This window comes from Eurytemora carolleeae, unplaced genomic scaffold (assembly GCF_000591075.1).
Source record: "Eurytemora carolleeae unplaced genomic scaffold, Eaff_2.0 scaffold101, whole genome shotgun sequence".
Taxonomy (NCBI): Eukaryota; Metazoa; Arthropoda; class Copepoda; order Calanoida; family Temoridae; genus Eurytemora; species Eurytemora carolleeae.
This window is the reverse complement of record NW_019396023.1, coordinates 137,990-152,704: the sequence shown is the minus strand read 5'-3', so window position 1 is coordinate 152,704 and position 14,715 is coordinate 137,990. Positions and strand designations below refer to the sequence as shown.

General features: G+C 33.3%; 3 protein-coding genes across 5 annotated transcripts in view; all 3 read left to right on the top strand.

Moving 5' to 3' along the window:
• The first annotated feature begins 798 nt into the window (after nucleotides 1-798).
• Nucleotides 799-8,155, top strand: LOC111701774 (tyrosine-protein kinase Abl). The gene is made up of 8 exons (XM_023473227.1): nucleotides 799-1,290; nucleotides 2,146-2,578; nucleotides 3,226-3,715; nucleotides 4,433-4,601; nucleotides 5,665-5,783; nucleotides 6,047-6,126; nucleotides 6,918-7,020; nucleotides 7,271-8,155. Exons 1-8 carry the CDS (start codon nucleotides 1,128-1,130, stop codon nucleotides 7,439-7,441), a joined length of 1,728 nt encoding a protein of 575 aa, XP_023328995.1. The 5' UTR covers nucleotides 799-1,127; the 3' UTR covers nucleotides 7,442-8,155.
• A 3,082-nt stretch (nucleotides 8,156-11,237) lies between these two features.
• LOC111701506 (E3 SUMO-protein ligase NSE2) lies at nucleotides 11,238-14,427 on the top strand. Of its 3 annotated transcripts, none has more exons than XM_023473003.1 (6): nucleotides 11,238-11,317; nucleotides 11,498-11,551; nucleotides 11,894-11,980; nucleotides 12,776-12,816; nucleotides 13,564-13,845; nucleotides 14,028-14,427. In XM_023473003.1, the coding sequence occupies exons 1-5, from the start codon at nucleotides 11,291-11,293 to the stop codon at nucleotides 13,670-13,672; spliced, it is 318 nt and encodes a 105-aa protein (XP_023328771.1). In that variant the 5' UTR covers nucleotides 11,238-11,290; the 3' UTR covers nucleotides 13,673-13,845; nucleotides 14,028-14,427. The 3 variants fall into 3 exon arrangements, with proteins under 3 accessions (XP_023328771.1, XP_023328614.1, XP_023328695.1); XM_023472846.1 differs by having other exon boundaries at nucleotides 14,019-14,427; XM_023472927.1 differs by having other exon boundaries at nucleotides 13,564-13,905; nucleotides 14,019-14,427.
• Nucleotides 14,403-14,715, top strand: part of LOC111701683 (importin-11) — a 13,489-nt gene continuing 13,176 nt past the window's right edge. Inside the window, exon 1 of the mRNA XM_023473116.1 lies at nucleotides 14,403-14,501. The gene's annotated coding sequence lies outside the window, so the exon portion shown is untranslated. The remainder of the gene's footprint in view (nucleotides 14,502-14,715) is intronic.

Sequence of the window (14,715 nt, the reverse complement as noted above, 5' to 3'; positions counted from 1 at the left end):
TTGCGCGCGCAAAAAATTTTTTTTTGGTCCCCCCCCCTTGGCAACATTGTGCCCCCCCCCTTAAAAAGCCCTTTTTTGAAAAAATATTAATACCTTTTTTAAATTTTTCCCCCCCCCCTCCCACCTGGACTTGTTTTGTTCACCATAAAAATACACCAAAAAGACTACATTTTTGGGTGTTACTAACCTTAGAGTCTAAATATTATTCCTTTGCTTGAAAAACTAACTTTTTGACTTTATAAATTTATCACTTAACTCCATCACAGCTAACTAAATCAATAATCACAGCATCATTAAAAATTATATTTTTACTAATAAACGAAATTTCTTCTGAAATTTATAGATAGAATATACTCAATCTACATATTCACCAACTCTTTTAAGCTACAATTTTCAGGGATTTGTTTGCAGAAACATTTTAATGATTTTTTTCAGTAGAGAGCTCAGACAGCCTTATAGGGTGTAAAGCTTTAAGTGCAAGATTGTTAAGTCTGCTCTCCGTCATAGTACATCTTGTGTAATGAAGTATTAACTTTTCTTTCCTTGTATTAACAACGAATTTAGACGAATCCTAAGTCTTTGTCATTGTCAGGTGTTACTTTCTAAACGTAGTTTCCCTTTAATTTTGTATTTTTGGAACTCCCAGGGGGGGGGGGCAAGAGGACTACTTCCCCCCCTAGGTACACCACTGTGCCTGACCTGAGGAAGGGAAATGCAAGCAGATGTAATATTAAAAGAGCCTCCCCCATGGGTGCCCCCCCCTCAGTCTCTCAGGGGGGGCAAGCGTAGAGGGTTACATTTTTAAGATCCAAATATGGAAAATATTATCTTATAATGTACTTTAATTGTGCGAGTTCCTACGATATGTTGCAGAGATTTATCCGTGCCAGTCCCTATTTATCTGAGTAAAGCTACCTTGCAGCGAGAAATCGACCAGTGCGCAGGTATTTCGCGCAGGCCCAGTATTTCAGTCCCAACCTGTCGTCTACACAGTAACAAGCCGCCTGCATATATTCGCCATATTTTTTGCATACATTTGCATCCTCACTCATATATATTGTGATGTTTTTACGGATTGTTTAAAGTATCCATGAAAGATCACATCACTGTTCTAAATTTTCACCAAAATGGAGGAGGAGGAAAGAGAAAATGTCGAATCTGGGAGTATAGGAGGGTTTGCTGAAAAGATCGCCCGTGATCTGATCAAAGAGACGATCTCTGAGACTAACTCTGTTAAAATATGGTCAATACCATGCTCTTCAGACTGTCATAATCACCCAAAACAAGAAGGTAATTTGTTATTGATAACTTAACGATGATTCATAGCTGTACAGTGTATACGAGATGGTGTATTTTTCGACCTACCTAAATCCGCTAAACTCTTCTTCTGACCTACGCCAACAGTGGCGCAACTAGGGNCGGAACGGGGGGGCTAGCCCCCCCGTTACCCCCCCTAATAACTTTCAGATTTCGCCCCCCCCTCAGAAAAGGCCTAGTTGCGCCACTGTACGCCAAATCCGCTTTACTACACATAGCACGTGGTATTACAGCTGATTTATGGACTTGTGGCCGCAGCGCCCGGCCCGCTCCATAGCCTGCCCTTATATCCGCGGCGCTCGGCCCCCTAGCCTGTCCAAGCCGCGGCGCTCGGCCCCCAACCTGTCCAGGCTTATTTTATTAACACCCGATACGATACAAGTTAAATAAACCACTTTCATGAAACTTATTTAGATTTTGAATGCATGGATAAATTATCCAAAAATCCTATTAATTTCAATTCATTTTGAAGACCCGTCTACTAGAGTGTGTAATATGTGTATGTATCTAAATTCTACATCCTTCCATGTTATTGATATTTTTTAACAATTACGGCCGATGTTCAGGTATGTTAAGCCTAAAATTATTACTAAAAATAAATCCCTAAACTTATCTCAATATGTGTATAGTGAAATTCCAGACTCGAATTTCTTTTTGATACCTCAATTTCTGAAGGTTAAAGTTAACACTTTGTGCTCATTAACTTTCAATTAGATTTTTTCTAGAATCCGTTTCAAAGACAAGACCGAACTTTGTTGTTTAGCTTATATTTTGAGTTTATATAATGTTTTGCTAGAGTTAGATAACTCATAAATTTATCTGTTTCAGGGTCTAATGGTCATAGTTCTGGTGGATCTCTGTGTTGGATTACTGAGACTTCAGAGCTGGATCCTGAACCTTCTAGCTCCGGGACCTGTTCTGCACTCAGCGCTGGAACCTGCTCCGAGAAACCCACGTTATTCTCCGACCCCGGGGATAAACTAAACCTGACGTGTTCTCCTTCTCCCAGAGAATGTTTAGAATCTGAACCCTGTAAGGAAGACAGGCCTCCCTCAATTAATTCCCATCCCGGAGACGGGACGGATCTTGTTCATCGACGGCTCAAGGTTCGGGATCAGCACAATCAACAGGAGGCTGCAGGAGCCTCAGGAGGTGCAGGACATGGATCAGAAGCTGGAGAGAAGGAAGAAGAGAAGTTTGAGTTTAGAAATAAGTCTGAAGAGAATTTAGTGTCAATTCATCGCAATGGTAAAACACAAAGGTATAATTTGATAATAGCAATTTTAACAACATTTATTTCACTTATGAGGATAAAACGTTTTTACCCGTGATCAAATAATTTGTTTCCACGTTGGGGCAGAAATCTTCGCGCTGTGAAAGTATTAAAAGATTTTAAACCAACAGCGATGAAGAACTATCTGAAATATTTCCACTTTTGATTTAAATGAACTGTGTAAAATTAAAGACACTCTAAACACGTAAGTCATTTAAATATCTGTTTCACTTCAAGATGCATTCATAAACGTCATGTTATCGAGATAATTATGGATGTGTAAACGGATTATATTTTAAACGGATTATATTTTAAATGGATTATATTTTAATTTGATTATATTTTAAACGGATTGTATTTTTAATGGATAATATTTTAAGCGGATTATATTTTAAATGGATTATATTTTAAATGGATTGTATTTTAAACGGATTATATTTTAAATGGATTATATTATAGACTGATTATGTTTTAAATGGATTATACAAACGGATAGATTATATTTTAAACGGATTACATTCTTAACAGAATGTTTTAAACGGATAATATTTTCTTAGCGGATAAACATTCTTAATGAATTATTCTTAGCGGATAACATTCTTAACGAATTATGTTCTAAATGGATTATATTTCAGTTTGCGAAAAGGATTGAGTGTTAACGATATTTCTGAGACCTCTTCCTTCAACCTACCCGGAGGCAAAGCATCATCTAAAATAAATTTATTAAAAACACTTGGACTGAAGAAACCCAAAGACGAAGTGACACAAAGATTAAGTGACGGGGAGGATAAAGTGGGAGGAGGGAATAAAATGAAAGCAATAAAGAAAACTTTAACAAACATATTTCATTTTAAACATCGTGAAACTGAACCCGGAGAGAAGAAAAGTTCTAGGTTCAAGATTCCGTCCAAGAGAAATAAATCTCTTCCTCCTTGTAAACGAGCTCTACCTCCAGTGCCTGCTGTCAGATTAGAATCCAGAACTCCTTCTCCCCTCTCCGACCTGAACCTGGAGGATGGTGAGGTTGGATGGGTTGGAGGAGTTGTTCCGGAACCAACCCAACCTGTAGCTCCGGAAGATGAGTCTCAAATGGATTTTGCAGCTTCCATCGAGAAAGTGAAAGATGTAAGTACATATAAAAAAGATAATAAATAAAGTAGCCTTGATCTTGACAGAACCAACAGAATTTATTTTTAACTTGCTCTAATTCTGCGGATATGTAAACTCTATATTTCTCATTGTCTAACCCAACGTTTTGATTAACGAAAGATGGATTATTCTACCGGCGAGAAGAATGAGTTAATTTCATTCTCTTGGTCAAAATTTCAAACAACATTTTTTTCGTGACAATTCAATTTCGCAGACGTTAGATATTTCAAAATATGAATTCTGTTAGATTCTGTTATATGGTACAATTAACTCGATTGCTAACTCATTGAAAAGTGAGAGTCTTTTTTACCTGTTTTCGATCATTTGCAAGAAGGAACTTTGCGAAATTCATTAATGGGCTTATCTTTTTTAACCACTTTTGAAATCTTTTTAAGGTTTTAATCATCTCCTCTATAAAATGTTGAAAATAATTTCAAGGGTTTGTTTTCTCAGTCCTGTCTGTAATCCTGATCTTCAGTGATAAGTGTACTGCAGTTTAATGGGAGGAATGCCAACTAGCTTATAAATGCGCAGGATGATTTTGATTTAATTTCTCTCAGAGACTGCAATACACTTTTATTCTATGAATCGTTATATTTATAGATGTATTTGAACTATCATTCACCAACAAGATGATTGTATAAAACTTTTTTCTCTAATAAACACGACTAAATAATAGATTATTATGATTAGCATGGTTGGTACTGGGGTCCATTGTCTGGAGAAACTGCTGAACGTATCCTTGCTACTGAACCTGACGGATCCTTCGTGGTGAGGGACTCCTCGGACCACCACTACATCTTTTCCCTCACCTTCAAACTCAACGGGTTCGTCAGACATGTTCGGATAGAGCACGATCAGGGTAAGTCAAATATATTTTTATTTATAAATAAAATGAAATAAGGCTGGATATGATTGTTTAATGAAGCGAAAAATTCAATTTCAAACTCAATTTTTAAAAAAATTCAAAGACTTTTTCATGCCTCTTTTCTATTTGGTTTTTAAGTTGAATAAAAAAAGAGTAGTATGTACGAATCACAAAGTTACCTTTCAAACCAAACTCGATTTGAGTAACAATGGAGAAAGGATAAATTCGTTTTTTTCTGAAAAAATGATAATTCCAGAAATGTCCTTCTTTGCATCTGCAGCAAAATTCCGTACTTCTCTTCTACAGAGCTTTCACAATTTAAAAAAAGGTTCGATATAAATTAAGGATATTGTATTCGAACTTTTTAAAGGGTATCCTTGTGAATCGGGCATTCCACTCTTCAAGTGGAGGGCTACTGGAAATTGTGTCGTAAAGTCCCATTAAAAAATACTAGAATAGTTTGCCTAAGTAAATAAAGTAATCTAAATTCTTATACGTGTCCAAGAATAGTTATGATGATGAACAATGAACATGCTAAAATGTCAGAATAAATCCAGAATTAAATAATAGTGAAATAAATCCAGAATCGCTTTTCTTTTTCTTAAAATGGTAACTATGCGAAATCAAAGCAATATAACTATAGCAGTGCTTAGGATCCGGATGCGTTGGATCCGCAAGATTTTCGCTTCCTGGATCCGGATCCGCAAAAATATGCGGATCCACGGATCCAGATCCAAGGGGTAAAATATCGACCAAAAACTACAAAAACAACTTTTTTACTCCTAAAACCCAATTCTGAACTTTTGAAAAAAAAGAAGGATTATAAAAATTTTCTCATTTCTGAATGGTTCATCAAGTTTTAGGATAAAAACAAGCGAAAAAAAAATTTTATAATTATTTTTTGTTAAAAAAATTCAGTAAATTTTAAAGAAATGACCTGGATCCGGATCCATTTTTTTCAATGCGGATCCAGGATCCGGATCCGCATCAAATTTAAATGGATCCTAAGCACTGAACAATAGTAGAGGAAAAGTTTTTAAAATAATTTTTTTCCCAGGAAACTTTAGTTTTGGTAGTTTTACCAAGTTCAAGAGCAACACCATTGTCGACTTCATCGAGAACGCCGTGGAACATTCTAGATCCGGGAGATTTCTTTTCTTTCTTCATCGGAGACCGGTATGATAAGTATTTGAAATTGGGGATACAAAAGGAGCTCGTAGTTCAAGGAACTTTTTTAGCATTTTAAATATTTAAGTTTAAAAATGATTTTACTTAATATTTAATTTTTTTGTCGATTTTTTTTATATAGTTTATGGTTGAATTAGAGATAGTATACATACACAAATTGTTAAAGCCTTGCCAGTTAAAGTTCCACTTCTCTTGTTGTTTTTTTTACCTTAAAATATTAAATATTATAAAAATTATGTTTTGATGTTTAGGTTTTGGGTCCCATGCGGGTTCAATTACTCCATCCTGTCTCAAGGTTTAAACGTGTTCAAAGTCTTCAGCATCTTTGCAGGTTAGTCCCCCTTTTACCTGTTATTGGTGGATAATGTTCACTTTCCCCCCGGCCTGGTATTGCCGATTGGATTTTGATTCACAAAGAAAGATGAATTTGATCGAATTGATTATAAGTGTATTTTGTCGGAATATTTAATTTTATTAAACATTTTTTAAGTTATTTCTCTCTATTGACCTAAATTTTAAACGTATGTTTCTTGGTTTATGGTTTTATTGTTAAGCTTTAGATTTAGACTTAAATTTGATTTTTTCGTAAATTTAAAATGCTTTGATTCATTTCGATTAAAAGCTTTATTTTATCATTCTTTAATATAATAGTTTTGTGTATGACGCAAAAGAATTTTCTTGTTTTTCTTGTTTTTTTTTTGCAAACTTCAGTGCATAGAATGCAAAGAACGCGACATTTAATAAGGTGTTGAGATATTTGTTACGTAAAAGGACAAAGATATAATTAATATCTAAGATATTACTCGGAGTACAGAGAAGAAGCTAAAAAACTGAGTTAGGTTTTCAAACATTTTAATGTAAATTTTCCTCAACTCGCATTGAGAAATGAGAATGCTATTCTTGGAATTTAGAATATTTTAACAATTTTTCTAAATCTGGAATAATTAAGAGAAAGTGTTGAATTTAGAACTCCGCTATCAAAGTGGACAGATAATCCCAAAAAATATTTTTAATTTTAATGCGGATCCGGAATCCGGATCTTTTCCTGAGTCATCAGATGCGGAACCGGATCCGCGGAGCGCATGCGAAGGACTATCTGAAAATAATGATAATATTTTGTAGATATGTGATCGTGAAACATGTCCGAAGGGATCACCTCGATGATTTACCAGTGCCAAATAGAATAAAACAATACCTCAATACCCCCTTCTACTACTCGGAACAGGTGATTTAAAAAAAATTAAAAATCATTACCACTCTTTTAAATAATATTTTTTATTTTTATTCGCTAAACTGGAGAAAATTAATGATTTTTATGGGTAAAAAGTATGTAATAGGAGGAAAACGTACATTTTTCAATGCCTGTGAGAGAAAAATGTTGAAAATAAAGAATATAAATAACTGATTTACTTTAGACAACTGAAAATTGACAACGACAAAAATTTCAGAATTTGACTTTTAATTCCATGTTTCAGGTTGAAGAGGAGGAAGAGGAGGACGCTCTGCAGCAGCAGCTTGCTGACCGGGAAAACGTTGACATCCTCGACTTTCAACCCGACCTAGACCACCCAATGCCGGAGCTTGATACTCAGGAGAGAACTTCCAACCAGGAGCAAGACCTAGTCTCCGAACCTGAAAATTTATAACCAAACCCTGCTGAAGCATTTAGTTCGGTTGAGTACCCTGAGCAGCCCTGAACCTGGAGCAGTATCCAACCCTGCAACACCATCCAGTAATCCTGGATCTTTTATATTAAGTTCTCCTCAGCCAAACCGCAACAGCACCCCTCTGAATTTCTAAACTCATGTAACTCCCATTAATTGACACAATTATTAGTGTCCTTGCAGTACAAATATTTACAATGATAACTTAATTTAGAATGCCCTTGGATCCTATAATGATTGTTTATTTTTTATTATTCTTTTTTGAAATTCTCCATTTAACTTCCTCTGCCTTACACCTTGCCTTGCCTTCCCCTCAAAAAACTATGCATTTTTATAAAATGAAACTTTTTAAAATGAATCCCGAGATTTTTCAACCTTTTAACTAATATCCTTCACAGTACACAAGTCGTAGTTAGAATTACTTAGATGAATTAATCACAGTAAATCAAGCACTATCGTAGGAGGTAGACTTCTGGTCTTGGGCGTTAAATTCCTTGTTGTTTCCTTATTTATCCTTTTGCCCTTTTTCTTTAGCATTCCTTTTCTAGCTATTATCCTGGTTTAAAATTTGGCACAAAAACATCACATAAAGAGCTTAGACTAATCATGTTAAAAGAATGTCGGAGAATTATCGGAGATGACCAATACTTGGTCTCTACTCTAGTCAGATTACACAAATAAACTTAAACCCATGTACCCTTCCTCTTACATGCTACGTTCATCTTATGTATCGTACTTCATGTTTGTATGGGTTTTATAAACTTGGTGAGTTTTCTACTTTCTATGACACCATAGTTAAATTTCATATTTTTTATCTTGTTTTCAAATTGTCTTGTTTCGGTTAAAGTGACATTCTATATATGTATCCCAGTCTTGATATCTCTCAACACTATTAACAACATATGTAGCCTGTTTACCAATCTAAGTACAGAGTAAAGCAAAAAAATCGTGACAATATTTTTTTAAGTCTAAAATTTAGCTTTGTTTCGTTCAAATATTTTCTTGGTTGGTACATTTTTTTTTACTTTCTCATTCTTTTGATTGTAATGTTTTACATATAGTTCTCCGTTATTGAATGTATTTTGTGCTAATGTCTAGAGCTTGCTTTTTATATCTTTCTGTTTTTGTTTATTTTTTTTCTCATGGATTATTTGTGATATTTAAACAAGTATCTGTAAACTGGATTAGAAATATCTGTATTACATTCTATGATCTAAATTTTAGAGATAGCAAGATGGATTTGGAAATGAAACAGATCGGAGTGGGTCTAGGAAAGAAAGCTAATTAATCTTCACAAACAGCAAAAAATATTTGGTTTCAACGTTTTCGTAACTCTGTATCCAGATCTTGCTATAAAATTTAATCTTTAAACGTTTTTCTCTTGCAGTTCATTCTATTTTGAATCTCAAAAAATCTTAGGGAATTTAGATTTTTCCATAAAAGTGAAATTCATATTTTTTTTAGATTGTTCCTTTAAATTGGAATTCATAATCATTAGTAAAAAACAAACACCAATACTGCAAGCTTTAACTCAAAATCTTGTTATGACTGGGGGACGAGATTTTGAGACGACAGTAAAAAATTTATGCATGTCTGTTGCCTTTATTCATTATTCCCTGGAACTGCATGTTTCTTGTTTCTTTAACCTTGGGATAGTAATCTTTCAAGAGTTATTGGTCATCTTTACAGTCTCATCCTTTGTGGCTAACCTTTTATAATGTTTCAATGGCTAAAATTGCTTTGGTTAACACAATGCAGCTTGAACACTGAACAGTGTATACTGTGCCATAAGGTCTCCACACATGATTACTAATTTGAAAAAATGGCGCGTGCAATGAGCGCGGTAACCTTTCCCATTGCCTTATATACTGAAAGTAATTCCTGAAAATTTTAGGTTAAGTTTTAAAAAGTGTTTAAGAGAGTAGAAATAAAAATTTTATGAATTTATGATGTTAAAGATTAATATCCTCGTTTTAAATCATTGAACTCAGATCCGTTGAAATTTTTGAACAAATTTTAAAATTAAATGAGGTAAAAAAGCCCCGTCTAAAATGCTTGTTTTTTAGAAAAGCACATTTTTAGCGGATTTTTGGGTGTCTGTATAACTAAGTCAATTGTTGCAATTTTTTTTTTAAATTTCAACGGATTTTATATTTCTGGACAGAAACGAAGAAAATAATTTACATTTTGCGACATGATAAATTCAAGAAAAAATATTTTGGAGCTGTGAAGTGTGTTGGTCTTTTTCAAACTTAGCAGCAATTATATTCTTGAGTTATATGGATATTGAGCTAAAAATCCTGACTAGATTAGTGTAATTCTTGAACTAGAAACTGCTCTGCGTGCTCTAGCTCTTGTGCAGAGTGAACCCAGGAACCCTGATACTGAAGAACAGATCAACGTTCTCAAGGTACTCAAGCTTATTGTCCATATCGTTAATAATAAATAAATGATTTATAAAAGCTCTTCGCTCACATATTATAGCGTTATTATAGCTGGTCATACCCATGGGTATATCTAGAGGTGACCTGAGCTAAAACTTTTATGAGACTTCAGAGAGCACTGTCCTTTTTCTATTATTCATGATTCCCCGCAACTATAAACTTGTTTCTTTCTTTGATTAAAAGACTACTTAAGGCTAAAGACTTAATTTAACCTATGAATCGTCATATTTACAGTGTTTCAGCTCGTCTTTACAGTATCATCCTTCGTGGGTAACTCCGTATACTAAATGTATGTAATAAAATGAGTTTTTAAAAATATTTTTTTTTAATAATTCTTGGATTTGAAATAGGAATGTTCAAGATTAAAATTTAGTTTGTGATTTTATATTTGGCGTTGTTAAATGGATCTGCTTTTAATATTTAGAAACGGCGAAATTAAAATATTTAAATTTTAAGTATCAATTCCTACAAGATATTTCAAAATTTTCATCGATTGAATTTTATTAGATTTTTGAAATAAAAAAATCTTGGATTTGAATTTCCTAGAAAGTAATTAAGAACTACGTAATTGCTGAGAGAGAACATACTGCTAACAAAGCTGCATTGGCTGAACTCAGAGAGAAAATAAGGTGCAAACTATTATTTTTATATTTCTAATATTATTCCTGTCCTGCGGCAGCCATGAGCTCCAACCGTATGATCTTCCATGCCATGAGCATTTGAGTTTTCAGGCAGTTATTACGTTTTTAAATAATAAATTTAGTGCATTGAAATTGTGATTTGAAATATCCAGCGACGTAATGCAAAAGATATATATAAAAAAACTCAAAGTTTCTAAAACTAAATTTATAGAATTTGGTCCAAATAACAAAAAGATTAATCTTACAATTTGTCGTTATCAATAGGTGGGGAAATAATAGAAAGAATAGGAAATGACTGCCCAACCGAAAACAATTTGTTTCGGTGCCCACAATGCATTAAATGATGCGAAAGTTTTTTCTTATATGTACTATGTTTTAGGGCGCTTCGAGCACATTTTTTAATTCAATTAAGAAAATTTTCTCTTTGTATACATTGTGTTAAGAGTTCTCTTCAAGGTTTACTAAGGTAAAGGTTTAAATCTCTAGTTAAAAGTGCTCTTCAAGGTTTACTAAGGTAAAGGTTTAAATCTCTAGTTAAGAGTGCTCTTCAAGGATAACAAAGAAAATGTTAGAAAACTTATAGAATGTCTTACACAATTTTTAGTCAAATGGAAATAGATTTTTTAGTTCTTGAAATAACCAGATCGGAAAATTAGATAAAACTGTGGGTTAATGATCTCAGTCTCAGAAGAAATTAAAGGATTCTTCTTTTTTCTAGGAAGGAAGACCACGAGTTTATACAGAGGATGAATGCTCTGACAGGAAACAAGCCGGTCAGGTTTAATTACAGGGTGTTCCAATAAACATCGGAATTAAATGACGACATCTCTTTTTTAAATATTGATTAGATTTTTTTAGAGGATTTATCTGAAACTGAAATCATAACAATTTTCAAGAATACGTTTTTAATGACTTTTTTGTTTGGCGATTTTAAAAGTTATTTTTACGTATAGGGTAGCGCAGGAGGTGATGCTGAGAATTCTGATGAAGAATTGGATGTAACACAGGTCAATTTTTTTTGCTTTTGCAAAGGGTTTCCAGAAAGTTTATGCTGTCTTTTAGTTACTTATAATAAAAAGCATTAAAAATGGCATGTTTTTACCAAGTATGCAAAGAACCCAAAGATATTGTAGATGTTTGATTTTAAACAATATTCATTTTAATTTAACTAACAGAGTTGGTTATTATTGGATTGGAAATGTATTTTATATACATAGGTTGAAATTATTGAATTAGAGCTTATGTACTGTAATTGTCGGTTCAACTACTTCTTATGCGCTGCCAGTCTCAACTTGAGTTAGTTGCATCCAATTGAACTACCTTTATATATTTATAAAATAGAAACTCAGGTTGAGAGAAGCACTGTTTGTCCGATCAGTAAGAGTGAGATGGTTAATCCTGTGAAGCATATTCCCTGCGGACATGTTTATGATAAGGTAGAGTACCTCAGAATATGTATTATATAGAGAATCAGTTGCAGTATTCCCTGCGGACATGTTTACGATAAGATAGAGTACCTCAGAATATGTATTATATAGAGAATCAGTTGCAGTATTCCCTGCGGACATGTTTACGATAAGATAGAGTACCTCAGGATATGTATTGATTTAGAGTAACAGTTTACATTATTTCCTGTGGCACAGCCTGAGAATATGTATTATATAGATTAATTGTTTACATTATTTGGTTTGGGAAATGTTAGATGGGAGGGTTGTAAAGCATTACATGATTAATGTAGTCAGGAATTGAGGTTTAGAGGCTTGATTTCCGGCTACCGGATTTGAAAATGTTTTATTTTTATTTAAGAAGAGAACAAAAAATCCATCATCCTTTATTTGGATTACATATTTATAAATGTCTGTATATTGTTTACATAATGCCAGTACTCCTAAAATGAAAATTATAAATTTTCTTTAAATTCATTCATTTTCCTCCTTTGAAAATATTTCTTTTCTCCAGAATTTAGATTTTATTCAGGGTTTTTATTCATTAAAATATCGTTATGGTAAATAAATGATATAAAGGAGAAAAAAGAGATTTTTTTTCATGGAATTTTAGATAAATTTTGTTTAAAAGTATCATTGAAAATCATCCCCCCCTGAAATTCTGATGTGTAAATTGTCCTATTAGACTGAGCAGTGCACGTGAACAGTTTGCTAAAAAAAATCAATGATCAAATCCTTTGAAGGACTATATAAAAAAGCCTTATAATATTCTTTTTTATTCTTTAGGAGAGTATAGCTGCCCTGATGAAGAACTCGGGAAAGAAAAGGTATTTTCGTAAATTCTTTTGGCACTATACATTATATGTACAATAAACATACAATGTACGTCGGGATTCCATGGTGCAACTAAACTCCTGGTTTGAAGAAAAGGATTATTCTGCACTGCAGTAGTTCACTCTGCTAATTGTACTTACAGATTGTGACAAGAGCTCATTTTAACAATGCTCAAACTCTCAGAAGTCTGAATGATTTTATTTTATTATTTCAATCTCTATTTTACTTTTCACAGACAAGTGTAGAAATTTTTTATTGATATCTTTTCGATTTATCATAAAGCAATTTTCATTTGGGAAAATAAGANGAGATGGATTCGACACTGAAGGACTTGAGATCCGTTTTATAACATATAAAGTTTTTAGATTTTTAAGAAGCTCCTCAATAGTCTGAGATGTATATATCCTACCTCAAAATTGCATGCTATATATGTTTGCTTTGTTACATTATGCAAAATTTTGTCTCTTGCCAGAGTATAATCACAAAAACGATTTTTCAAAACGATTATTAAAATCGTTTTTCATTTTCCATAAAAAATATAATTTTTCATTGTGTTAAATTACTATAAGCATCTTTTTGGAGCACTTTAAACGCCAGAAAATTCTAAATGTCTCAAAATCGACCTCAAAACGATCTCCCATTAGAAGCCCTGTCGAGGGGAATTTTAAGGGAAGGTGTATAAGTATAAGTAAAAGTGTGAAGACGTTTTTAAATAGCGGACTGATCTTTTTTGTTTCTAGATGTTTCTGCCCTATGATTGGATGTCCTTATCCTAATCCTATCCAACGAACTGATCTGGTTCTTGACACAGATCTTCTCAAGTTCATCAGGAAGAAACAAACTCAGTAGAAACTGGAGACGACCTTGTTTTTCGTTGGACATTTGCTAAATAGACTATTTCATTTTCAATTGCGTCCACCGCTGATATTTTAAAAATATTTGTAAAATAATTGGACATTTTTAATCTGAAATTTTTTGTAATGAAAACAATGAGTTGGATACCTGATTTGAACTATACTTCCGTTTGAACTATTGTTCATTAGAACTATAGTTTAAATGAACAAAAAGATAACTCAAATATAGTATGATATAAACTCGTTTGAACTACTTTTTGTTGGAATTACTCAAATGTGGTACCACGTCCAGTAGTTCAAACGGACCATAGTTCAATGAACAGTAGTTCAAACGGGAGTAGTTCAAACAGGATAGCATCCAACAAAGACGATTTGAAAACAAAAATACGCAATGATTGCGCGTATCCTCTAGGTTTCGTGATTTTTTCTAAACCGGTTCAAATTAACGAGATCTACTTTTGAAAACCAATCGTAAAACAGACGATATGTTGATTTTTCGACAATTTTTATTTGTGAAAATTTGCTCAATTTTTGACAGTTCATCTAAAATTTAATTTCCGAATTTTGATATGATTTCAAATACCGTGGTTTTTGTTTTGATTAAGAATTAACGGGCTCGCACTGATATGCGCACTTGACGAAAATGTGTTCTTTTTATCATTTTTCGCGCAGGAACAATACTGTGTTGGTTTGAACAAAACATTTAGTTTAGAATAATTGTCGATGCATAAATTGTTTGTGTTTTTCAGAGTTGTGAACTTGTAAAGATGGCTTTCTAAGATTGGAGTTTCTTCTGTTCAGGAATTTAGCGGATATTGTATAAGGTGTAGATTTATAGTAATTCGAAATATCAATGATTATAGTTTTATGTTGAGAATCGAGAATTTTATGTAGAAGTAACAAATAAAAATCTTAACCTAGATGCGTCCATCTAACCCTTATATAGTATTAAAACGATTCTCGATGAATTAAGTTACCTTAGAAGAATATTGGTAATTTTCTAGAGAACGCTTTTTGGTCCTCCCCCCCCCCCCCCCC